The sequence below is a fragment of the Mytilus californianus genome, unplaced genomic scaffold, assembly GCF_021869535.1.
Source record: "Mytilus californianus isolate M0D057914Y unplaced genomic scaffold, xbMytCali1.0.p SCAF_22, whole genome shotgun sequence".
NCBI lineage: Eukaryota > Metazoa > Mollusca > Bivalvia > Mytilida > Mytilidae > Mytilus > Mytilus californianus.
Window position 1 is genome coordinate 3487969 of NW_026262671.1, and position 27511 is coordinate 3515479.

The window sequence follows — 27511 nt, forward strand, 5'->3', positions numbered from 1 at the left end:
CGAAACGTTGCACAACGTTCTCAAAAGAAAAATACTAAAATTAAAGTTTATGTTTAATGATCTAACACGAACAATACAATAACTGAATTAATACCAAGTTTCTGTAATTTGATATAGGCGAAAAAATAAATACACTGGCCACCAGCAAATAATTAAGATTTTACAAAAAACTTTTATTTTTGCATTGTAGAATTTATAACATGTACAATATTTTTTTTTTCATGTTATAAAACATATACAAATCGCAACTGGTACATGACATATATTTTTGATGAGAAATAAAGAAAAAATGATATAACATAGATAAACTGTTTTTATCAGATTATATATAAATTTGTTGTAAAATATTAAATTTTTTATATAATTAAAGTTAAGAAAAAAACGTGTATCACATGCTTACCTTACAGTGTCCCTAACATATAGCGAGTCATACGCCGATTTAAATATATATAATACTGAATATCTATTTTAGATAAAAAATATTTTTAGAATGACACATCACAATCACATGACGCGCGTCGGAGTTTATATGTTTGTATTAGTTTTGTATATAATAATATTTCCGACTTTTAATCAAGCTTAATGTCTTGTGTCTTGGGCACAATATTAACGTAAGATGGTCTTATACACAATCTTAACGCAAAATTGTCTTGTACACAGTATAAACGTAAGATGATGACATTGTCATGTTTACAGAATAAGATGTTTGTTTACAAACAACGAGTCACGTGTGTGTGTGTCATCTAGACGTTATCTGATTGGTAGTTGCTAGAAAAGATTAAAATGTAATAGAATGAAAATTGTTTTCGAATTTTTATCGTTTCTGGAAAATGGTTTCAGTTTATAATGACCTTACAAATAATCAAATGATTTTTTGAAATCAAAGCTATTTATTTTTACTTTCGGTTTTGAAAAATTTACCTATTTCAATTTCGATATTTTCAGATCATGTATAAAAATATTGCATTGAGTCATTGAGTTTTAAATAACCATATATTACGAATCAGTGAATATAGTTGCAAATTTGTATCGTTAGTACAAGTAAAACATGGCCGACGACAATGATGGTAAGCTAGTTCTTTTCGATAATAGTTACAAATACTGAGTATCTTACAATTATATATACATTTTTTGTGGGGGAAATTGCAAATATATATATTATTTTCTTTTGTATATAAAATAGAAAAATAGAATGGAATGGGGAATGTGTCAAAGAGAGAAGAACTTGCCGAAGGCCACCAAAGGGTCTTGGAAACAGCGGGAAAATCCCGCAGGCCTCTAAAAAAATGTATACTAGTTCAGTGAAAACGGTCGTCATACTAATCATTAAAAAATATAAATGAACTAAAATTAAAAATCATACAACACTAACAAAAGCAAAAGGCTCCAGACTTGGGACATGCGCAACAATACGGCTTGGCTAAACTCTTTTGTGAGATCTCAACCATCCCCTTTACCTCTAGACAATGTAGTAAAAACAAACACATCGCAATACGCACAGTAAAATTCAGTTTAAAATAAGTCCGAGTCCGATGTCAGAATAGGTAACAAAAGAAACGTAGCAAAATGACAATGATACATCAAATTAACAAAGTACTACTAGCTGTCACTGACAAGCCAGCTCCAGACCTCAATTGAACCGATTGAAAGATTATGTCTTTATCATATGTAAAATCAAGCACAATCCCTCCCGTTAGGGGTTTAGTATCATATTATCATAACTTATATGAGAAGAACATAATCTATGCCATGTATGTTTGGTGTTCTTGTGTTTTATGTGTACTGTATTCCTGACACGTAAATTATGTATATGTAATGTTGTCATTTAGCGGTATTTTTAACATTGCCATATAAGCGGGAGGTTTGGCAAGCCACAAAACCAGTTTCAACCAAGCATTACTTTTAAAAATATCCAGAAACCAAGTCAGGAATATGTCAGTTGTTATCAATACTTCGTTTCTGCTGTATGTTGGTGTTTGTTTTAATAGCAGAAGAGTGTTTCTGTTGTTTCGTTGTTTTCCTCTTATAGTTGATGTGTTTGTTTCTCTCAGTTTTGGTTTGTGATCAGGATTTGTTGTCGCCGAATCGATTTATGACTTTTGAACAGGGGTATACTACTGTTGCCTTTATTTAAACCTAGTCATGTAAATATCTTTAAGAAAAAAAAATGAATCTTATTATATTACAGGCAAGGTTGCAAGTCCCAAAAAATGTAATCATTCACGATGTCACTTCACGGACAGGGACTGTGATTAGTTTTTCGTAAATTGAAGTTTTCAACAAACTTTTATAGCTTTCATGCGGTATGGGCTTTGCTCATTGTTGAAGGCCGTACGGTTACATATAGTGGTTAATTTATGTGTCATTTGGTGTCTTATGAAGAGTTGTCTCATTGGCAATCATACCACATCTTCTTTTTTTTATATTTCACGGTCAATTTGTGTAGGAAAATCGAGATTTGAAGCAGACGTATGCATCCTACGCTTCTATGTTCTTGTATTTGTCTTTAAAAATTATTAACTTTTACTGTTCAGTACATTTTTTGTAATATCCTTTTGTCGTGGCTCGGTACTTATACATCCTGCCGTTGTGTTCTTGTGCTATGGTAATTTTTTTTTGATACTTGTCAGTTATTTTTGCTTATGTGCTTTGTCGATATGTCATTTTGATTTTCTTTGTTGACATATTTGTTTGTTTGATAGTGAGTGTAGCAATGTTGACTGTTGTAACCCTTTTTTTACATGTTTTGGTAATATCCCATGTATCTTCACTGAAAATATTCTTCCAATTGAAGACACAAGTTCAATTCTGGATTTTAAAAGAAAAATGTTAATTGTTATAAATTTTAAGTTATTTTAAAAGATGCCAATCATATATATACGAGCGTTATGAAACGCTAACATTTTTCTTGTTTTCGCATTTTAATCATTTTTGAAAAATGGTTTCAGTTTATATGAACTTACAAATAATCAAATGATTTTTGGAAATCAAAGCTATTTGTTTTTTTTTACTTTCGGTTTTGATAAATTTACCTATTTCAATCTCTGATATTTTCAGATCATGTATAAAAATAGTGCATTGTGTCATTGAGTTTTAAATAACCATATATTACGGGTCAGTGAATATAGTTATCAATTTGTATCGTTAGTACAAGTAAAACATGGCCGAAGACAATGATGGTAAGCTAGTTCTTTTCGATATTAGTTACAGAAGTGATATAGTTAGTTTAGTGATTTTAAAGATGTCAATCATATAACACGTATAAATGAGTGGTATGACAAACTATGTTTCTTCTCGTTTTTAAATTATATTAGCCTATGGAAAAGAACTTGTTCAGTAAATGTAATGTTGGAAAGCACTCTCATTGTTTTTTATATGACGTAAAATATTTTGCGGTCGTATATTGGTATCACACGCGTCGTCGTAGTTGTCGTCAGCGTTGTCCGAAGACAATTTGTTCCCGGACAATAACTTTAGTATTAGTTAATAGAAACTATTAAGTTTTAATACAAGGTTTAAAACCACAATAGAAAGGTAGGGATTGATTTTTGGGGTTATGGTCTTAACAGTTGAGGAATAAGGGACCAAAAGAGGCCCAAATTAGCATTTTTCTTGTTTCCAGACAGTAACGTGTTGAACGGTGTATGGATCATACCACTAAGGGATGGTTAGGATTGGCTTTGTCGAATTATGGCTCAAACCGTTCAGAAATTAGGGGCAAAAAAGGGGGAAAACAAGGGTTTCCTGGTTAATGGACAATTACTTAAGACAATTTAAAAGCAGTGTTAGGGAGGTAATCCAAACACAACGTTTGGATTACCTCCTTTACACTGCTTTTTAATTATGTATAAAGAAATGTTGTATTGTCTTGAGATGATTAGCTGTCAATTTATTTTTAGAAGTTACTATTAAATAATTAATTTTAGCCATGATTATGTATGTAATTTTCTATTTTAAGACTTTTATGATGTATTTAAATTGGTAATTATGTTTGCAAACTCCATAGGAAATTTGAATAGAGAAATTGGGAATATAACCATATCTTGAGGGAAACATTTTTGTTTTAAAAGGGGAGGTGAAAAAAAGGGGAGGGGTAAAATGAAAATGTGTAGGAGGGGCATTTTTTTTTTTTAGAAATTGAAAAAAATATATCTTTTTTTTTTATTTGGGGGGGGGGGGGGTTCAATTTGCAACAGCAGTGTATTGCACAAAAGCAAAAAAATTAATATAAATTCAAATCATATAACCAATTCAAAGTTCTTTGACTACAGTTATTCTGTGTCAGAAACCTATTATGTGTCAAATATACAATTACAATCCAAATTCAGACCTGTATCAAGCGGGAATATTGTAATCCAGAAAAGCGCTTCGGACGCATGAAATTATTAAACGTGTTGTTTTTAATGTTTGTGTCCATTTTTGCACCAACTATTCAGGGTTGGACCACTGCAGTCGTATCCAGCTGCGCTCGGCGAAGCAATTTATTATGCAATGTAAACAAACACTTTATAATATATATTTTGTACAATAAGATTTTATTTTTGTTTTTTTTTTGTGTTTTTACGCAACTTTTAAGTACCGCGTTTGGGCTATTTCGTGGCGGTCAGTTTGTATTGGTGGAGGAAGCCGGAATTCCCGAAGAAAACCACCAACCTTTGATAGGAAAGATGACAATCCTAGTCAATTAAGATTGGAGTCGAGTGCACCCACACGAGCGGATTCGAACTCACAACATCAGTGTTGACCGGCCATTGGTTACAGTAGTTAGATATAGGAAGATGTAGTATGAGACTCAGTGCCAATGAGAGAACTCTCCATCCAAATCACAATTTATAAATGTAGACCATCATAGTTCAAGGTACGGTCTTCACCACGGAGCATAGGCTCACACCGAACAGCAAGTTATAAAGGGCCCCAAATTTACTAGTGTAAAACCATTCAAACGGGAAAACCAACGGTCTAATCTATATAAATAACGAGAAAAGTAACTACTTAGACCACTCGGACACCGAGGCTCCTTGTACAATAAGACCACTTTGCCCAAAATGATTACAAGTTCTTCTTTTTTTTGTGTCTGAATTCTGAATTGTCTAATTTACATTTAAGTGGCATTCTCACACAGATGTATGATTGTTTATGCATGTTTGAATATACAGTTAAGAATATATCATATAAGGTTAACATGTAGTGTACTACAGGCTAGGTTGCATGACAAAGTCTATACTTACTTTTTGAAATCCAAGCCTTCTTAATCGACTTCGCTTTAAATGCATTTACATATTTTTCCTTATTTTATCTAAACTTGGTTATCTAAATACACATTGTAATGTATAAGGGAGTGTCTTAAAATAGTCACATTACTGACAATAGAATAATTATGCATTTACTGTTCATACATTTTTAATATGGATCTCGAAAATAGTGGTTAGCTTTTTCCGTTATAAATTACAATTACTAAGTTATCCTATTATTGTTTATATAAATATTTATCATATTTACTGGAAAAGTCAGACATCGTTTTGCTATGCTGAAAATATATAGCCATGTGCATATCTTGTAAGAGCAAGTTAACAGATATATGTATTTGTATGACAGAAACAGTAACATGACCTCAAACTGACAAACATTTAAATGTTGATACAAACACGGAATGTTTCTATAAAGGAAATCTTAAAATACGTCTATTGCCGTATAGTTTAGTTTTTAACAGACCGTCACAGTTGAATTATTTCAGTAAATAATCTTAGGCTAAGAACATAATAATTTTGATAAATGCCTTACGTTAAATTGTTGTTTTCAATACATTCATTACGCTCTAATGTTCCTCAATATTATCCACCATGTTTTCCTTTAACATAAACCAAGATTTATATTTCTTTGTCATAAAAAACTGTCATCGTGTTCTTTCAGGTTTTAGAATACATAACTTAAGGAAAATGTAAAAACAAACAAAATAAATAAAACTAATGGTACAAGGACGTAACGTCTACTTTTTTTAAGATATCGCCAAGTAATTCAACACACATTGTTTAAATAAAACTTTTGAAAAGATTTAAGAATATGTTAGAATGAAATTTTAAAAAGATTTTATAAACTGTTTATCTTTTTATCTTTTGAATTGAGTATTGACTTCAATTAGTAAATTGTCAAAACTAAATCTGAATGGATAATGAATCTTTAATTGTGGGTTGCAGTTTTGCATTGTCGATTACCAAACACGTATTAATTAACGCACATCTTAATTCAACATTCAAAGTTTTTTAATTAAAACGTATGCATTTAATAGATATAAGAAGATGTGGTATGAGTGCCAATGTGACAACTCTCCATCCAAGTCAAAATTTATAAAAGTAAACCATTATAGGTCACAGTACGGTCTTCAACACGGAGCCTTGGCTCACAACGGACAGTAAGCTATAAAGGGCCCCAAAAATTACTAGTGTAAAACCATTCAAACGGGATTTAAGCTCATTTATCTATCTTGGTTTTTTTGACGAGTTTATTTATTGTTATTTTAGATTGAAACTGATGTTGGTTTTTTTCCAATAAAAAAAAAGAATTTACTGTAAGATTTATTTCAATCACGTAACGGTGCGATAAGAATGATTTTTACCGTTAAAATAATAGTTTTTCCAATTCCAAAGACAATTCTCAAGGTAGTACACCACAATGTTAAAATATTATTTAGAAAGCGAAAGTGCGATATTTTTAAATTGCATTATTTGTCTTAAAGTAATGTACTCCGAAGTAACTATGTTATTTGGTACACATGGTATTTCTTTAAAACTCATCATTATATTAAAATCAAATCATAGCGATTGTTACACTTTAATAATGAGTTTTATTACTTTCTATCATAATATGTACAATGAGTTCATTTTGGGAATTTACATTTCGAGTACAATATAGTATGGAACATTTTTTTTTAACTTCTTTTGTTGTCGATATTGATTTGACATACTTCACTAAGTGATTTAACCACTGAGTTTCTGTGGTTATTGCCTTGCGTTTTGTAGACTGCTTTTAATCATTTCACGTCAGAAAGTGTATGATCAAAATCATCTATTTAAAGAAATGATGAAACCTTAGTCCTTAACACAATTTACAAAATATATCAACGAAGAACTTTACTGAGTGTCCCTCTAGATTTCTTTTTCGATTCTCTTTTATCAACATATGTTATAAATCATATAAAACCTTAGTCCTTAACAAAATTTACAAAACATATCAACTAAGAACGTTATTGAGTGTCCCACTGGAATTATTCGTCTCTCTTTTATTAACATATGTCATAAATCATGTCAGAACCGGAGCAATAATTCCTTATCTGTTTATACACTCGGTAAAAGCATTCCACCTATAGCAGGATCAACATATTGGTAGTTAATGACAATTTCTTTTAATTACTTTCTTGCATCCGAGACAGAAATATACTAACTATTTGAAACTCGAACTTTATAGCTCCGAGTGATTCTGATCATTTCTGTGTTACTCGTTGCAAGCTTTTCTATATTTGAATTCTTTGATTAGTCATTCTATAATTCGTTTTTATATTCATCTAAATCACAAACACTATGCATCAACTGTTTTTTCCCAAATATATCCCTACCCCAGGAGTCTGCATAACGTAGCTGACGTGGCACATCATTGTGCATTTTCATTTAAAACAGCTTATAATGTAATACGTTCCTCGAACCACTTTCTACTCCAGGCACAGATAGCTGCATTTAGATTGGCAGAACTTATTGGAATTTTAATGTTTTTTGTCTTAATATTTTTGTTTGGCATTCAAACTGTTTTATCAAGCGCTACTTAAGTGTGGATACAAGTTACAATGGAAATTTGTCTTTGTATATAACCTAAAATAAGATCCCAAGTTGACCTCATCATTTTACCTTATAAAATCTTATAAAAATTATAAAAAATATACTTGTAATGCATACCGGGTAATGTTTTATTTTTATTTCTTATTTTTATACGACCGCAAAAATAAAACAAATTTGGTATCACGTCGTCGTCGTCGTCATCGTCAGCGTCGTCCGAAGACAGATGATTTCCGGATAATAACTTAAGTATAAGTAGATAGAAATCAATAAAATTTTAACACAAGGTTTATAACCACTAAAGGAAGGTTGGGATTGATTTTGGGGGTTATACACTGCATAATAGTTTAGGAATTAGGGGCCAAAAAAGGGGCCCAAATAAGCATTTTGTAGTTTCCAGACAATAACTTGTGTTAAAGTGTATGAATCTCTCTGAAATTATATACAAGTTTCAATTCTACAAAGGGATGGTTAGGATTGACTTTGGGGGGTTATGGCTCAAACCATTTAGGAATTAGGGGAAAAAAGGGAAAAAAAACAAGGGTGTTTCTGCTTAAAGGACAATTGAGACATTTAAAAAGCAGTGTAAAGGAGGTAATCCAAATAGAATATGTTTGATTACCTTTTACCTCGCTTTTAAATTATGTATAAAGAATTTTTGTAATTTTGAGGTAAAGAAGTTACTATTAAATTTATGATGATAAGGAATATTGATTTTAGCCATGGTTTTGTATGTCATTTTCTATTTTTAGACTTATTTAAATGGGTAACTATGGTTGCAAATTCCAATGGAAATTTGAATTGAGATTATGACCAAACTTAAGGGAAATATTTTTTTGTTTGGAAAAAAGGTGGGGGAGGTAAAAAAAAAAGGGGAAAAGGGGGGGGGGGTAAAAAAGAAATGGTGGGAGGGGATAACAATATTTTGTAAAAAAAGGGGGGGTAATTTTTTTTTTTGTAATTTCTTGATTAGGGTTGTTTGGAACAAGGGTGGTGGATAAAAATATTTTGTAAAAAAAGAAGGGGGTGGTAATTTTTTTTTTTTTTTGGTGGGATTATTTGGGAAAAGGGGGGAGGTGAAAAAAGGGGGTAGTTTTTTTTAGGGGGGGGGGTTGTCAATTCGCAACAGCAAAGTGAATTGCACAAAAGCAAAACATTAAGGATAAATTCAAATCATATAACCAATGCTAAGTTCTCAATGGTTTTGTTATAAAGAAATGTTCTATTCTTTTGAGGTGATTAGCTGTCAATTTATTATTAGAACTTGTATTAAATGCTGATAAAGGAATTTATTTTTAGATATTACTATTAAATTTTGTTGATCAAGGTTTTTATTTTCATCCATGACTATGATGTCATTTTCTATTTAATACTTTTATGATGAACTTAAATGGGTTTGGTTTGATGAAGGAATGTATTTTTAGATATTACTATTAAATTTTGCTGAACAAGGTTTTCTAATTTTAGCCATGACTATGATGTCGTTTTCTATACTTTTATGATGTATTTAAATTGGTTTAGTTTTTTTGGCATTAGAGTTACCTCCCTTACAATGGTTTTGTATAATTTTCTAACCATGCAGGAATTAAGTGCAAAAAAAGAGCCAAAACAAGCATTTTAAAAGTTTCCAGACAATAACTTATGTGAAAGTGTATGGATCTCTTAAATTGTACTACAAGGTTCCATACTACAAAGGAAAGACTGGGATTGAGTTTGATGGTTAATGCTCCAAGGGGGATTCAAAAAGTTTGAAAGGGGTGTTCCAATATTTTTTTTCAACATTTTTCAAATTTCAAATTTTTGAAAAGTTACAAGAAGAAATCTTCAATTGCAAAGTATTGCGCATTAAATTTTTAAAATCTTTGACCACATTTATTTTGTGTCAGAAACCTATATTATGGCAAAAATTTGATCACAATCCAAATTCAGATAGTATCAAGCTTGAATAATGTGTCCAAATTTGTTCAGGGCTAGGCCACTGCGGTCGTATCAGGCTGCGCTCAGCGAAGCATTTTATTTTGTTTTGCTTTCAGTTTTTACTGCACATATCTAGAACTGTATCTCCAAACACACAGTATAACACAACTAATTCCAGAATACAAAATGATCACTGCGAAAACTAGAACACCGAAATAATGTGAAGCCAACGAAATGGACTAATTGATTATGTTTAAGAATAATATTGTTTTGAAGTCGGTTAACTAAAAAATAGTGTTAGCCATGAATCAAAGTGAACGTTCCAATTTTTACAAATCAATCACAGGAATTGGCATAGCAACTCAGTCAGCATGCCATGTGTTCGAACAGTACTTGACTTCAAAGAAACAATCACTAGAAGATTTCATTAATCATCACCGGCATGATATATGCCATTTATGTTACAACAAAGTTAAATGTCCTCATTGTACTACAGGATACCAGCTCCCCTATGAAAAAGTGCTCTGTTTAGACCAGCTGGACGATTTGTTTGATTCTGGCTCAAAATTACCATGCCATATATTAGGAAACCTTCCAAAATTCTACTGTTGTAAAAGTCGAATTAGGATTCAAATAAAGGATTTAGATTTGACATTAATACGCTGTCTTCTTGTTAATTTCTGTCAAGAATTATTTTTGATCGATTGCTTAAAAGCAGGGACTTTTGAGGACTTCTTGAACAAAAGTAAACATGACATATTTCATATGTGGCAGGTGAAACAAAACTGTTGCCAATGCCACGCAGGATACACACCGTGTGAAAAGAGAAAGTTGTCAGAATATGAATGGAAAAGACTGTTTAACAATTCAATAACTCCGTGCAACTTCCATACACATGTTTCACGCCCAAGTCCATGCTCTGTCGCAGCTTCTAGTGGTATCATGTTGCAACAACTAAACAGTAAATTGAGAATCACTTTACTGGATTTTTGTGAACTGAAGAAGGATCTGGAAAAACTAATTAAACTTCGAAATAATATCCAGGGACATCGGGCAGCACGTGAGATGACGCATATGGCTGATGCAGAGTTCAATGACAGATGGATGGAAATAGAGGACGTCACATGTAATTTGATTCGGCATGGCATTCAGGACACTTATATTGCAACTCAAATCGAAGATGAACAAATAAGAGAACTGGTAACTCTGAAGAATAAAATACTAGATGGTAAGTTTAATTGGTACATTAAATTTAGAAAACATTACGTGAATGAGCGTTAGCGCTCTTGTTATGATTTCGAGTATGGATTTATAGATATCAAAAGATATTGAAAGATAGATAAAATTGAGAATGGAAATGGGGAATGTGTCAAAGAGACAACAACCCGACCATAGAGCTCGAGCAGACAACAGCCGAAGGTCACCAATGGGTCTTCAATGCAGCGAGAAACTCCCGCACCCGGGGGCGTCCTTCAGCTGGCCCCTAAACAAATATGTATACTAGTTCAGTGATAATGGACGTCATACTTAACTCCAAATTATACACAAGAAACTAAAATTAAAAATGATACAAGACTAACAAAGGCCAGGGGCTCTTGACTTAGGACAGGCGCAAAAATGCAGCGGGGTTAAACATGTTTTTTTGAGATCTCAACCCTCCCCCTTTACCTCTAGCCAATGTAGAAAAACAAACGCACAACAGTACGCACAATAAAACTCAGTTTAAGAGAAGTCAGAATCCGATGTCAGAATAGGAAACAAAAGAAAATAAACAAAATGACAATAATGCATAAATAACAACAGACTACTAGCAGTTACTGACATGCCAGCTCCAGACCTCAATTAAACTGATTGAAAGATTATGTCTTCATCATATGAATATCAGGCACAATCCCTCCTGTTAGGGGTTTAGTATTATACCATCATAAAATATATGAGAAGAACATAACCCGTGTCATGCCAACAACTGGTTTTAGAATAAATATGTTTAATTCCGATGCAAAGGCCCTATAAGTGAATCAATATTAAAGCCAAAATATGCAATCTTTAATGACCTGACAACAGTATCGTAACTATATCCCTTCTTATTAAGTCTGTTTAAAGGTTTTGTTAGCTTTTGAGGTGCATACTGACATTTTTGTGCTTTGTAAAGAATATTACCATAAAAGACTGGATGTGAAATACCCGAACTTATAAGATGTCTGCATGTTGAGTTATATTTACGAATGATGTCCTTATACCGATGATAAAATTTAGTAACTGTTTTGACTAGTTTATGATATCGAAAACCCTGGTGTAATAATTTTTCAGTAATACATAAATTTCTCTTGCTAAAATCTAATACGTTGTTACAAACACGAGCGAATCGTACAAGTTGAGATATATAAACACCATGCATGTATTAAGAAAAATAGAAACACCACTCCAAACAACAAATATTTCCTGGATAATTTTTGAAGAAACTCGGGTTTAAAATTAGTTTAAAATATTTATCCCTTCCAAAGTCATCAATTTATAAACTTTTAACAATCTTTCGTATCAGTATTGTGTATGTCTCCGCCGAATGATATTTCATATTCATACTGCTGATTACCACCACACACAAATCTAGTCTAAATATGGATGGCGTCACCTTTAGCTGTTCTCGAGTTTTGTCCCTTTAACAATTGTGACAAAATTGGTAAATTCGCGTTCTTTTACTTCACATAGCTTTAACCAAATGTTACGAAATATTTAACACAAATACCATTAAGCACAAATCCATTTTAAAATCAGGTGAAAACTTGTTCACTGTCATTAGTAAATGAAACAAATGCTAAATTTGTCATTTCCAAACTCTGATATAAAAATAAGATAATGTATGATTGTCAATAAGATACTCTCTACACCAAATATCACATAACATATAGGTTAACAAAAATTCATTTACTTCCTTCAACAATGAGCAAAACCCATAGCGCATAGTCAGCTATAAAAGGACCCGAAATGACAATACTAAAACTATGCAAAGGCAAAAAAACTCACAGTCCTGACTCATGTACAAACCAAAGAACGTATAACAAATGATACACAGAACCATACGACAACCACTGAAATACAGGCTTCTGTATTAGGACAGGCACATACAGAATGTGGCGGGGTTAAAATGGTTTGAAGGCGCCAACCATCTCCCTTACCTAGGATAATGGTTTAACAGCAGAACTCAAGAACTAACTAGGCAAACAAATAAACGATAAACAAATAAAACACATATAGAATGTGGTAATGTTAGACTAGTTTTTTACGCTTAAGCCAATTCGGGATTGTCACAATAAGACATACGAACAGACTATAAAAATCAGTTGAAAGGGCTTACATCATCAGATTAATACAAGCAGAAAGACATCTAACAAAAAGACAGACCGGACGTAGTATTTAAAAAAACACTTATCACTAATTGTAGTTTGTCATAACCCAATGTTTTGAAACCCCTATACAATGTTTATTTCCACCAAATACAGACCAAATTCGAATATGGGTGGCGTCAGTGTTCGCCATTCTCGAGTTATGTCCCTTGTTCGAAGGATTAATTGTTTGATTTGCCGTTTCCGACCTTAGCCTCAATTAATTGTTATGAAACTTGCACATAATGAACCGTACATACCTAGTATCAGCACTGCATATTACAACCAAATACGGATCCATTTCGAATTTCGAAATTAAATTATTTTATGTTTTTTTATATGCCAAATCGTACCATGTATAAGCACTTTGGATTTTGGGATCCCGTTATAAAGTTGATCCACATTCAGGTTCAAAGGGTCCAAAATTAAACTTTTATTGATTCCATCAAACATTAATATTGCATTATTCGAAATCTTTGATACACTGAGCATTGAGGTATCTAGATTTAGATGTTAGGCAGTAATAGGTAAATGCCAAATTTATTTCACATATTTGAGTTTTTAAACCGCTTTTATTCTGTGTCAGACAACTATGCTGTGTCAAATTCTTGATAACAATCCAAATTCAGTGTTGTTTAAGTTTTAATGTTGTGTTCATACTTGTCCCAGCTATTTATAATTCGACCTCTGTAATCGTATCAAGCTGTGCAATCAAAATTATCATGGATAGAGAGAAACTGTTAGCATGAATGTTTATGATTGGACAATATCATAATTACAATTGTTGTTTTATTGGTCTCCGATTTTTAAAGACTGTTTTAATTAGAAAGATTGTGGTTGGTCATTTAAGTGAAGGAGTAAGGGTGAACTGAAAAGATTTTCGTAACATACATTGTGTAGCATTATTAAGGTAAAAAAAATAATATGCTCATGGAACTTAAAAAGCGACTCGTTTGTTTTGTTTTATTAAACGTTAACGATATCAATTATCTGTACATGTGAAAATAAGCTTAGTCTAGTGGTTTCTGAAGAAAAAAAAATAGGCTGCTTATAAAATGATTTTTTTTTATAAAGGTTAACGATTAAGGCTCTAATATAAAAAAAGAAAACGAAGATGTGATATGATTGCCAATAAGACAACTCTCCAACAGAAACAAAATGACACAGAAAGTAACTACAGGTCAATGTACGGCCTTAAACAATGAGCAAACCCCATACCGCATAGTCAGCTATAACGGGCTAATGATCTCATGTTTGTGGTTATTACATGTCTCACTGTTGCAACATATTCAAAACCGTTCTGCTGTTTGACATATACACTGTTCAATAAAGTGAACTATGATTTCTAAGACTTATTAGATTCCGTATTCGCATAAATGTCAAAAAAACTAGTCCATTTTTAGAACTTGAGCATATGCTTTAGTAGGTATTTTATAAAAATACATATTACCAATTCATACATTTTTAATATTTATTTGTGATTTTTTTTGTTTTCTCATTCTGTTAAATGTTTAATTTATTTCAGATTTAGAAGAAAAAAGAAAACAAAGAATTGGTATGTTAACATCTATTCATAAACGATGATTTAGATTGTTGGTTTTGTGTGGCCTTGCATATATTTCATATCTCCTTTTATTCATGTTTGATTCAAATTCTAAGAATCATACAAAATGCAATATATTTGATTGATTATGAATGCTACAAACAGAAGCCAAATTTTCGTAGACAGCAATTTAATGATAAAATGTCAGCAGTGGTAATGTGTGCTTTCTGTTTGACAGGCTCCATTTGCCCTTTAATTTATTTTCAAGAATTGTTATCGAGTACGTATAGTTATGAGATACTGCTGCATGTATTAAGTTATCTATATTTGGTGTACATAATCCGAAAACCGTGGTCCATTTGTAACCTTTCGTTATCGTAATTAGGTTCATTTCACACATACTACAATTGAAAAAGATAGTAAGGTGTATCGGTTTATGTCCTAAAGGAACAGCGCTGGTATTGTTGGTCTAACTGCACGTGCTAGATTGTCACAGGCAACGATTCTGCTTCAGAAGCCAGAACACGACCGGTGTTTACTTTTGATACAGGAGGTATAGGATTCACGTCACCCACTTCAGATGCCATATGTCATCATTTCGCTCAATTTTTATTTAATGACTCTTTCATGATGACTTGATTTGATATATTTGTTTATTTTGCATTATATTAGAAATAACTATACTGTTTCAAGATTTATAGACGTAGTTTTATTGTCATGTTTCTGCTTTGCTTCGACAGGAGAATTCAATTGGTGCCATTATAACTGACAATGGACGTCTGCAAGCTTGAAATACAATTCAATTATCTCGAAAAATAATCGAAAGTTAAAAAAACACAAAATGTGATCGCAATGTATCTACAACAAAAAGGCAAAATGACCGATTTATTATTTGATTCCTTTCACATGGATAATACCACATGGCTTATAATTGGTTGTTTAACTTTAAGCGTAACTCTTTTTCATTGTGTCAAATCTTTAATCAACAGTAATGGATTTGCATAGATCGATAGTCAGGGCTGCGATCCTGACATATGTGTGTGTAATTATTCGTTGTTACATTTATATGACTAAATGGAATCGTCTGACGAATTGTTTGTGGCAAAAGCTTATATGCATGGTTTTTTCATAAGTTGTAATTGACTTTGAACTAGCTGTCAGTAATTGCGAGTATTTTAAGATTTATAATTAGTATCTTCTGGTTTTGATTTTGGTCTAAGTATCCGTCCACGTTCACTTTCTGTTATTGTTGAATGTAATTCTATTTATATACATTTGATGAGTTGAGCCTTTTCCAACTGATTTTTATACTTTGTTCTTGTGTTGTACTGTTACACCACTGTCTAATGAAAGTGAAGGATTGAGTGTCCACAGACATGTTTAACCAAGCAACATTTTTATATGTCTGTCCTAAGTCGGGAGTCTGTAGTCTGGTGGTTGACTTTAATTCATGTCTATCTTTTTTGTTTTTTCGTAAAATGTTTTGGTATAAATTAGGCCGTTAGTTTTCTCCATTGATTTGTTTTTTTCCATGTAGAGGGTTTTTAGAGCCGAACATATGGTATTGGTTTTCCTCATTGTTGACGGCCGTACGTTTGCACATAATTACTAACATCCACTTCATTTGAACATTATTTTTATATAGTTGTCAATCTTATTATTTTTCTTGCGTTTTTGACCTTTTATCAGAACTGACTATGTTTGCATAACAAGCAAATGTTTCACAATTTGAAAACAAGGCTAGTTTCGGTACTTTTGATTTTTCTTTTAATGGCTAACAGCAATTGATCGAATTATTCCTCGAAAAATATGCAATATTTGATCGTGTTTTTTTGGGTTTTTTTTTTGTCATCAGAGAATTATTTCCCAATATAACATCTAAGTTTGTTGTTAAATTTTTAATCAAGTATTCGTTACGAAGGTGAGGTGAATAGTAAATCTTTTAAAAGTGAGGACAATAAAATGTTTCTTTCATGATCCGTAAAGTTCCCTGAAATAACTTGGAAAAAGATATTCATGAGAACTAAAAACAAATTTTCCCAGTTGATGAGCAAAATCTCATGAATTATATGAATAGCTTTAGAAAAGCATTTTGCAAATTTTGTTGTTGTTGATGCTGCTGCAAATGTTTTCAACAATATGATATGGATTGAAGAGCTGTTGTCTTTCTTCATTTGCATAAAATATAGGTCCATATTATTACGTTATCATGACAGTAAAACCCTCTCTATTTCATGCGTAAATTTTGATTTAAAGCATTTCCTGTAGAATGAGGTAACTAGGACATGAAGGAGAAGTTCTAAAACAAGCATTGACTTCGACATTATATGGGCTTTAATGTACCTTCTCCTTTGAATCAATTAACATTTCCCTACGTTATAGAACAATTAAGTGAAATCAATCGTATGTTCATATTAAATAGCTTACATGTACTTTACAATATTAGCACACGGACAAAAACTGATATAGTATGACTCAAATTTTTGTCAACTTTTTGGCTGATTTTGATCGAAACGATCCGGTGACATCTTGTAAGAGTTATCTACCTTACCACAATAAATTTATCATTATAGTTTTGTTACTCTTAAACCATGTAACCCGTGAGCTGTACAAACCTACAGTCTTTTTATCTAAGGATTTTGGTCCTAGCTTAGAAAATGTGATAAAGGTTATTTTTCTCAATTTTGATTTTGCCTTTTTTAATCATCTCTTGTTATGTGGAACGGAAGATCAGCCATAATTTTGAATTTCTAAATTTGTACAATGTAATTTATTTATTTCTTTATTTGTAACATGCACTTTCTTAATTTGTAAAATGTAATTTCTTAACTTGTAACATGATGGTTTTTAACTTGTAGTTTTTCTTTAGAGAAACGGAACTTTTTATTGGCTGTCAGTGGTAACAATTGCACTGCAACGAACTCCCAAAACGTGACTCATAAAAAGAAACAATTTACATTTCACAATTAAGAAATGTATAAATTCATGTAACGAACGAAGAAAATGGTGAAAAAATGCCATTTGTTTGCATTAAAATATCTTTTTTATCTCAACAGTGACCTATATTTGTTATTATTTTTTTCAAATAAGGTGTACTTAAACTAGACAATTGTAAAATGTAAGAGGTTTCTGTAATTCAGCTCTTTTTTATTTCGATATTACCAATAATGTTCCTATTAGTTCTACAGAACAAAGTACCTTAGCAAAAATGCTTGCTTCTTTCAAACGCAGATTGTGAGTTTAAATGAACGGTGATCCCATTTTTTAATTTCATTTTTCTATTAAGAATATGATTAAGTTCATTTATAGAAGAAAACAGCGAAATCCTATATTTAAAAAAAATGAATTTATACCCTCGAGCCCCCTTAATTGATAAGTATGACCATATCAATGATAATTCATATCAACACAGAAATACTGACTAACAATAAAAGTGTTAGAGGAGATGATTAAAAATTGAAAAACTAAAATTGAGAATATGACCTTAACCTCTGATCTTGAACACATTTCTAATTTAGGACTAAAGTACTTCAGATCAAATGACTCTTGATTTATACAGCTTAAGATTTATAAGTAACAAAAACATAACAACAAATGTATATGGTATAGGTAGATAACTCCTACAAGATTTCACCAGGTGGTTTTGAACAAAATCTGCTAAAATTCCTGAAGATATAACTAACAATTAAGAAACAAAAATTTATGTTTTTGATATTTTTTTGTTGTTACGAAAGAGCTACAATAACTAGAAAAAATTACTCCTGCAAAAGGGGAGTTTCAAAAACTGTTTGATATAATATCCAAAACATCTAAGCGATATCTTGCGAAAACAGTTTGTATCGCAAGAAAAGGGTTTGGCGAACAACTGAAAAAATAATGACCAGAACAAAATTGAAGGGTTCATCCACAGAAAGGTGAAAGGACGTAATAATAATCAGAACAAAGGCAAAAGGTCTTTCCAGGAAAACGTTGAAAGAACTTATGATACTACGTTTGAGTCGCACTATAACAGTTCTCTCTTTGAGCTAAATTTTTAAAGAACCTGTGAGATATTTAAAAATTGACGAACGATTAATTTACCAAAAATGTTATATAACGTACGGAATTGCTAATTCAAAGGAGAAGGTACATTAAGCCCATATAAGGTCGAAGTCAATGCTTTTTTTAGAACTGCTCCTCATTTCCGCATGCTATTGGAAATACCTCAAATAAAGAAATATTCATGAATGAGAGAAGGTTTAGCTGTCATGATAACATATATGATTGTGCGTCTACTTTATACGCAAATGAAAATTAAGATTGTTACTAAGTAACTTGTTGAATTTGTATCTGTTTAACTTTTCAGCTTTAACAGAGTTAGAAATCGAGGGACAGATGAAAAGAAATAATTTTGTAAAGACCAGAGCTGTCGAGGAGGCTATCAAAATAGTGCAATCTCAGAACATGGTGGTACTTACAGGATCAGCCGGCTCTGGAAAGTCTGCAACTGCTATTTATTTATTGAGACATTTTCAAATGACCAAAAACTATCAACCCTTGAAAATATCAACGTTTACAGATCTTTCAATTCTTGTTAAACCAAATACTGACGAACCTGTCATTGTGCTTTTGGAAGACATATTTGGTCGAACAAATTACACATATGTGGAAAACAGTGATAGAAATGTGTTAGGCGAATTGGGTACATGCATGGGTAACAAATTGAAAGTTATCATAACAATACGGACAACAATAATGAAATCATGCATGTCCTTGTTTTACACAAGCAATGTGTTCTGTGGGCTTCATGTTGTGGATTTATCAAGGGATTTTCAACTAGTTAAAGCAGAGAAGAAAAGTGTTTTAGAGAGATATTTAGAGTTGAATAACATAACTGTATCGGAATGTGGAAACTGCATGGACGATCAATTACAAACAGATACAGCTGTTACTATCAACAATAAAGTTATAGATGAAATAGTACACTTAGATACTGTGAGTGGTTTTCCGGAAAATTGTCGTCTTTTTACAACCATTCGATGTTTTACAAGACTTGGTATCCACTTCTTCCGCCACCCTACTATCTCACTTAGAAATGAAATTGATGCTTTGAGAAGAGCAGACGGAAATGACAACATATCTTTCAAACTAAAGTCCAAGTTCACTACATTAGTATACATGCTGTTGAGTAACGACGTTCTGCGTAAGAAATCATTAGATTTCTGTAAAGTGCAAGACATTTTTAAATCTGTGAATGGTGGTGGTACAATTATGGAACACCAGTTTATTGATGCAGCTGATGATATGATAGACCAGTACGTGACATACAGTTCTCTAGAGAATGCGTATTACTTCCAGCACAGAATAATAGCAGAAGCTGTTATGATTTCCTACAGCAAATGTAACATATCACAGGTGATAAGTATGTTGAATCCTGACTTCATTGCTGAAATGGTGAAACCAGACTGTTACATAGAAAAAGAAGGTGAAGTGGTTTTCAAAATTCCATCAAATAATTATAGACATCTTGCAACCGTTATTAAAGACTTGCTGCTTCTAAAATCTATTGATGGATGCTTTATAGAGTATATTCTTTCAAAAAGTGAAATTTTTGAAAACGTGGAATTTCTGTATGCAATTGTAGAGACATTTGAATGTCTATTCAAACCAAAAGATTTTTTGTCATATGAAGATATTGAGTTAAAAAAACGTGCGTGTAAACTTTTGGACTTGACATTTAAAAAGACTGCTTCTTTGAATAATATAGATTGCTTGCATTTCATCTGGAAAATATTTGCCAAAAAATGTATAACAACCCCGTCTTTTGTACTTTCAATGTGCAGCGTGTTCATTAGATTTGATAAAGAAAAATATCAGAAGGAGTTACTGGAATGGATGGTTTTGAATAGCAATCAAATGTTTATTGAACAGTGTTTGGAAAAGACATGTTGCTATCAATCTCATTTCCTGGAAACATTAGTAGATAATGAAGCTTTAATAAGTAAATTGAATGAGGTCTTGTATTCACCTGGAGACAATAATGTCCAACAAATAATCATTAACCATGCATGTCAACTAGGCAACTACGAAATCTTTCTTATTATGATGAGAAGATATGGCGACGATATCAACTTAGGAGAAATATTTCTGAGAGCATGCTCTAATGATTTTGATGACATAACAATTGTGGAATGGCTTATTGATCATTACGATTTTAAACTATTGAATATGCAACAGGCTTTTGAAAATATTTACAAATTTTGGAATATTTACAAGAATATTATAAAATCTATATTAAAAAGTAGTGCAAATAACGACAATGAATTCACAAATAAGCTTTTAATTGAAGCTTTCAAAACTGGAAATCTAGAGTCAGCTGAGTTTCTAAGACAAAGAATCGATCTTCGAACATTTGATATCAGAACAGCTGTATATATGGCATGGAACAATCATGTATATGAAATAATTGAATGGTTACTAGAACAGTCACGTGTTATGCAGATATCGTCACAAATTGATGAAATACCAGTTATACGAATTATGAAATGGAGAAACCTACCTCAGTCAAGTAACATAAGACAAGTGCTAGACGATTCAATATTGTCAGGAGATTATGGAATGGATCTCATAACAGAAGGAATTAAACCCAATAGAATAATAGCGTTAAAAGTATTCAAAGTTGTAGCTAAATCTAGTGGTGACAGGCAACAAACCTTCGTCCAATCGTGTCATCGAACAAATTTTAACATAGAAGGTGTCTTCCTTGATGCATGTAAATCAAAAAACCTTGAGGTGCTTGAAATGGTTTTAAATTATTATGACGAAGACACATACGGTCAAATAATAACAAAAGCGGGTGAAGACTTTTATAGCATTAACTTTTATAATGTCTGTCAGTTCTCAAAGTTGCCTTCCGTTATTTTTCAGAATACGCCGATTGATTTTCTTCACAAAAATCCTGGCTTGTTTCCTATTGCAGTTAAAGAAGGAGATACTGAGACAGTTAAAATATTTTTGAACGAAATAGATTGTAAAAAGCTCAAGGCTGATGAGGCATTCGGCTACTCTTTGGATAATCGAACATTACAAGTCACTAAATTATTGTTAGATAATTTTCCAATTTCAGACTTTAAGATATCTACACATCTCATTAAAGTTATCGAAGCAGGAGAAAATGAATGTTTTCAACTCATTCTCCAAAATGTAAATATCGATTTATTAGATATTAATGAATTACTCAATGTGATAATCACTAATGGAAAATGCAAAGGCTTGTTGTTGGACGTTCTTCAAAGAAATATTTCTAAGCTCATTCTACAGAGCAAATTGCAGAATAAATTCTTTCTAGCATTAAAAAATGAGGATTTAGAAGTATTTGAATTTCTCTTGCGAAACGTAGATCATGAAAATATTGATGCCAAAAAACTCGTTATTAAAGCATTGCAACAGGGGAAATTTAACTTTGCACTTCTACTTTTGAGAAAGGTTAGTGTAAATGAACTAAACATGAAGAATGAAATAAAAGATGCACTTATAAATTCTATTAGTTTGGAAGATAAAACGTGTGCACGACGAATACTCATGAACTTTCCGAATGTGAATTTCAGAAAAATTTTGACATCTGCAACAAAGGATGGAGATGTATCGATTATAAACGATATAATAATGAAACGGGATGAAGACTTTACATTTGAAATTAAAGAATATATGTGGATTGCCATTCATCATAGACAGCCAATAGCCTTAAAGTTTTTTATGGAACACAGTAGTTACATTTGTAACTTGGATGTTAAATCAGAATTTATTGCCTTTGCAGAAAAAGGCAAAACCAGGATATGTGAGTTATATTTGAAAGTGATTGATACTTATAATACTAGATTTACACTAACATCCAAAGATAAAACTGTAATGAACGACGAAATTTTCAGTCTATTTGAACTTAGTTTTGTAGATGACCACATCGAACACCAACGTATGTCACGATTACATCTGATAGACTTACTAGATTTAATGAAGTTATTAGAATTGGCGTGTTGTGCTCTGCACGAATGTGATTTTTATAATAACGAAAAGTGTTGCGCTAGCATGATTTTGATTAATTTCAGTGAAGATATTGTGGATGGATGGATTACAATAAGGCATTTAAATCGTTTTTACTTACAACGTATATTTTCTCATGTATGCCATAAATGTAAAAAAGGAAAACAATATAGTGCCATAGTTTCAAAATTTGAAAAAAGGTATGGCACTTTATTCCATGAAATATCATAGAACAAAGGTCAACGAGTATGGTACACGTAGAATATTTTTGATAATTGACGACCATGGTAAGTGATATTAAGAAAAGTTATAGGACATACTGTTCAAACGAAACGGATGTAGTATTTCTAATTTTTCAATAGGTAAACTCATTAAATGTTTACTGGATTGCTTATCTCAACTTCATCAAAGGATTAAATCACTATGTGAAAGTTGCTGTCAACATTTATGCTATATGTTATTTTAATCAAGCAGCTAGGCCTAACAATGTAAGATTTCATATTACAATATTAAAGCAAGCTTGGTTGATTTTATAGTCGTATTGAGTTACATTACTGCCAAACAAATACATGGAATTATGAACATGCTTGAACGAGTAAGTAACCTGTTGGAAGAAATGTACAATCAGTACTTGTAGCAAGCTTTTTGTGACATGATATGAAAACAGTGTATTCAGACATATTGGTCATAAGCGTTAATAATGTCCCTGGTTTAGTTACAGAAGGATGCAATGTAAACGTTTTGGAATAATTTAACAAAACTGCATGAATGCCAGCCTTAACATAAAAGAAGCCATGTTCATGTTTTTCTTACCGTGAATGCCTTCGAAGAAGTAGATTTGATATAAACTAAAATACACCGAAATTTCCATTTTAACACTGAATATGTTGGAGATCAGAACTTACATTTTTGTAGTTCCTTGCACGCTAAAATACAAGAAAAGAATCAAATTCAAATCAAAACGTAGTGAAAGAGAAACAAACATAATTGCCGAACAAGTGTGTTTAAATAGTAATCACCTTTACGATTTAATAGTGTGCTGTGTACTTTTTGTTTTCGGTTATAGTTTGCAGTATTGTTTATATAGTTTATATACGAGTCTAAATTCCCGTTTTAATTGTTTTACACTAGTATTTTTTTACCCTTTATAGCTTGTTGTACGGTTTAAGCACAAGGCTCCGTATTAAAGGCCGTAATTTGAAATATAATTGCTAACTTTTTACACATTGTGACTTGAATGGATAGTTGTTTCATTGGTACTCATACCACCTCTACTTATTTATAATTAATATTACATAATTTAGCCCAAAAAGTGCTAGAAGACAATACGATAAAATTTTGATTCCACGGTGATTTTTTACGAAAATTTGCTTAAAAGCTATTTTTCATCTAAGTATTTTAAATATGTAATGAAAAATACATGTTCATGTGCTACTTTTAGATACAGATTGGGTCAAATGTTAGACATTTACTAAAAAATATTTTTCTTGGACATTTCTCTCCTTTTGACATACCATTTGCACTGCACTTCCACACAATCTTATCAAACAAAAGTTTTCCTATTAAATTACATGGTCGTTTGGTAAATCTGAATGCAAATATACTTTCTCCAACTCATTTAAAACCTTCTTCTCTAATAAGAAAGGTACATATGCTGGATATAATTACTGGAGGTTAAATGAGATGAATGAAGCTGCTAATTTTCTCCTTGATAGTATTGATGTACGTTTCAGCAATAAGGTTTATCGATAGGTTGTAGATAATCCTATGGGCACCAATTGTGTCCTTTTAATAACAGACTTGTATTGTTATGAATCACAGTTTATGACCAAACTCAGTAAAGACCCATTTAAATTGCATTTAATTGATGAATTCAACAACACTTACCATTATTTTGATGATATTTTGCTCGTTAAATAATCATGAGTTTTCTAAATATACTGCCGAAATTTACCCAAAGGAACTTACTTTAAATAAACCAATTTTAAACGGTAATTACTGTCTGTTGTGACGTTTTGTATTTTAATCAACGTAATCTGGTAAATTATTAAGTCATGTATTTCGTTATAACAAATAACTTAAAACATTTACTAAATTCTTCTATACGTATAAAGTTTTGAAGATTGGTTGAAACTGAAGAATACTTCATACAGGATAGCACATCCTCATGTTTACGGAGATGTTGATCGATATAGGAACGATCCTGGTAAAGTTGTCGATGATTAGAATAAACTTATTCTTAAAGGTTACCAATTCAAAACTGTAATTGGATCATTGAATATTGTTTTTATTCGTATTAAATATTGATTTTATGATCAGTTAATTAAAATAAAACTAAATATTATTTGTATATACATATGCACATACATGGCTTTTCAACATGTCGATACATGTATATTGGCATTGCCCAAGATCATGTTTTTCTCTGACTGTTTTAGACGTCTTTACACTTAACCCATTAATTTGGATGTGTACCGATTGAAAAGTTAATCTTAGGTGCATGATTTTTTTTAAGAGGTGTTATTAGCTTTAACTAGCTGTCAGTAATTGCAAGTACTCTCAGATCTGCACTCAGTGTTTTTGTTGTGGAGATGTATAAATACCCGTCCACGTCCACTTTTTTGTTTTTTGTTTTAGTTAGATGAATTTCTATTTGTATCTATCTGATGAGTTAAAGAGTTTAAACCCTTTTAAATTATGTTTATAGTTTGTTCTTATGTTGTATTGTTACACCACTGTCCACGGTAAGATAAAATTGGCGCCCTCAAAAGTGTTTAACCCATTCAAATTATATAAGTGTCTGTCCAAAGTAATTCAGTGGTAATCGTTTGTTGATGTGTTACATATAACCTTAATGGGATTCGTATTATTTCGTCTTCAGTCCATGTGATGAATGTGTTTGTCCAAGATATCTAATTATTTTTCTACATGGATAGATACGGTCCTTAACAATTGACAAATGACTACATCACTTCTTGATCCATTACATTTTATATTTGTATTCTCTGTTTTTACCTGTAATAATACATATGCGTCAGTACATTATCATGTATAGAATAATATTATACTATCATTTTGTTTATTTTTTATTGTATTTATTATTATCAATCATATTGATAATGATTTATAAGCTTCAGTAATGTTTTCTGATTATTGTTATTATTATTGTTATTAATAGTTGTTAATATTTAGTGATATGCATTTATGACCATCATCAAATGAGAATACCCAAAATTGTTAAATCGAGAAATGATTATTTATTTATTTTGAATTGAATATGAAGATATGATACTTATGTTGCATGTCTTGTATTTTCGAAGTGTTTTTAAGGGTTTTTTTTATTGAAGAATATTTTCGATTTCTTATTGGCAAGAGAAACAAAACTTTGCTTCCGCAAATTTGCAGATTCAACATTGTTGTGCTTGTATTTAGAGTAATTATGAATATAATATGTGTTTTCAGACTAAGAATCACCTTCACTGGTGATCCGATGGACAAATCTGTCGTAGATTTGTCATTTGTTTAGAAGTACTTATATACAAATGTATATAACAAACAAGTACAATGATTAAAAAATTACAAAGGAAACATAGTCGGAATTACATAAAGAAGAGATACATTACATTTCAAACTCTACATTTCTATGGTTTATCTAAAATTCACAAAAGTGAGGAAATTGTAAATGCTGTATCAGTACAGAACCGTGAATGCATCGAACTTTTAAGACCAAATGATTTGAAATTTCCACCTATTGGGTGTGGACCCAACAGCGTTACACAGAATGTTAGCCATTTTATAGACATTGTGCTTAAACCTTTATGTCGTGAAGTTCCCAGTTTTATACGAGACGAATTGGAATTTTAAAATCATCTTCCAAGAACTGTTAATCCTGATTCAGAACTCGATTACTTTTGATATTGTCAGTCTTTACAAAAATATCTCTCATGACTTAGGAATTACAGCCGTAAAATATTGGATAGAAAATACGGAAAACGTCATTGAAAACCGAATAACAAAGATATAATGGTCATAATTAGATAAAAATAAAAACAATAAAATTGAGAATGGAAATGGGGAATGTGTCAAAGAGACAACAACCCGACAACAGAACAGACAACAGCAGAAGGCCACCAACAGGTCTTCAATGCAGCGAGAAATTCCCGCACCCGGAGGCGTCCTTCAGCTGGCCCCTAAACAAATAAATATACTAGTTCAGTGATAATGAACGCCATACTAAACTCCAAATTGTACACAAGAAACTAAAATTAAAAATAATACAAGACTAACAAAGGCTAGAGGCTCCTGACTTGGGACAGGCGCAAAAATGCGGCGGGGTTAAACATGTTTATGAGATCTCAACCCTCCCCCTATACCTCTAGCCAATGTAGAAAAGTAAACGCATAACAATACGCACATTAAAATTCAGTTCAAGAGAAGTCCGAGTCTGATGTCAGAAGATGTAACCAAAGAAAATAAACAAAATGACAATAATACATAAATAACAACAGACTACTAGCAGTTAACTGACATGCCAGCTCCAGACTTCAATTAAACTGATTGAAAGATTATGTCTTCATCATATGAATATCAGGCACAATCCTTCCCGTTAGGGGTTTAGTATCATACCATCATAACATATATGAGAAGAACATAACCCGTGTCATGCCAACAACTGGTTTTTAAATAAATGTGTTTAGTGCCGATGCAAAAACCCTATAAGTGAATCAATATTAACGCCAAAATATGCAATCTTTAATGACCTGACAACAGTATCGTAACTATATCCCTTCTTAATAAGTCTATTTAAAGGTTTTGTTAGTTTCAGA

The 27511-nt window shown here is 31.8% G+C and overlaps 2 protein-coding genes across 9 annotated transcripts in view; one reads left to right on the plus strand and one right to left on the minus strand.

The window, feature by feature from the left end:
* The window catches only part of LOC127732121 (baculoviral IAP repeat-containing protein 7-like), a 135234-nt gene that overhangs the window by 5794 nt on the left and 101929 nt on the right, over positions 1-27511 (minus strand). The window lies entirely within an intron of this gene.
* Positions 1004-25980, plus strand: LOC127732119 (uncharacterized). 2 transcript variants are annotated; one of them, XM_052241177.1, is made up of 4 exons: positions 1004-1067; positions 9857-10968; positions 14649-14678; positions 19012-25980. In XM_052241177.1, the coding sequence occupies exons 2-4, from the start codon at positions 10044-10046 to the stop codon at positions 22914-22916; spliced, it is 4860 nt and encodes a 1619-aa protein (XP_052097137.1). In that variant the 5' UTR covers positions 1004-1067; positions 9857-10043; the 3' UTR covers positions 22917-25980. The 2 variants fall into 2 exon arrangements, with proteins under 2 accessions (XP_052097137.1, XP_052097136.1); XM_052241176.1 differs by lacking the exon at positions 1004-1067 and having other exon boundaries at positions 8946-10968.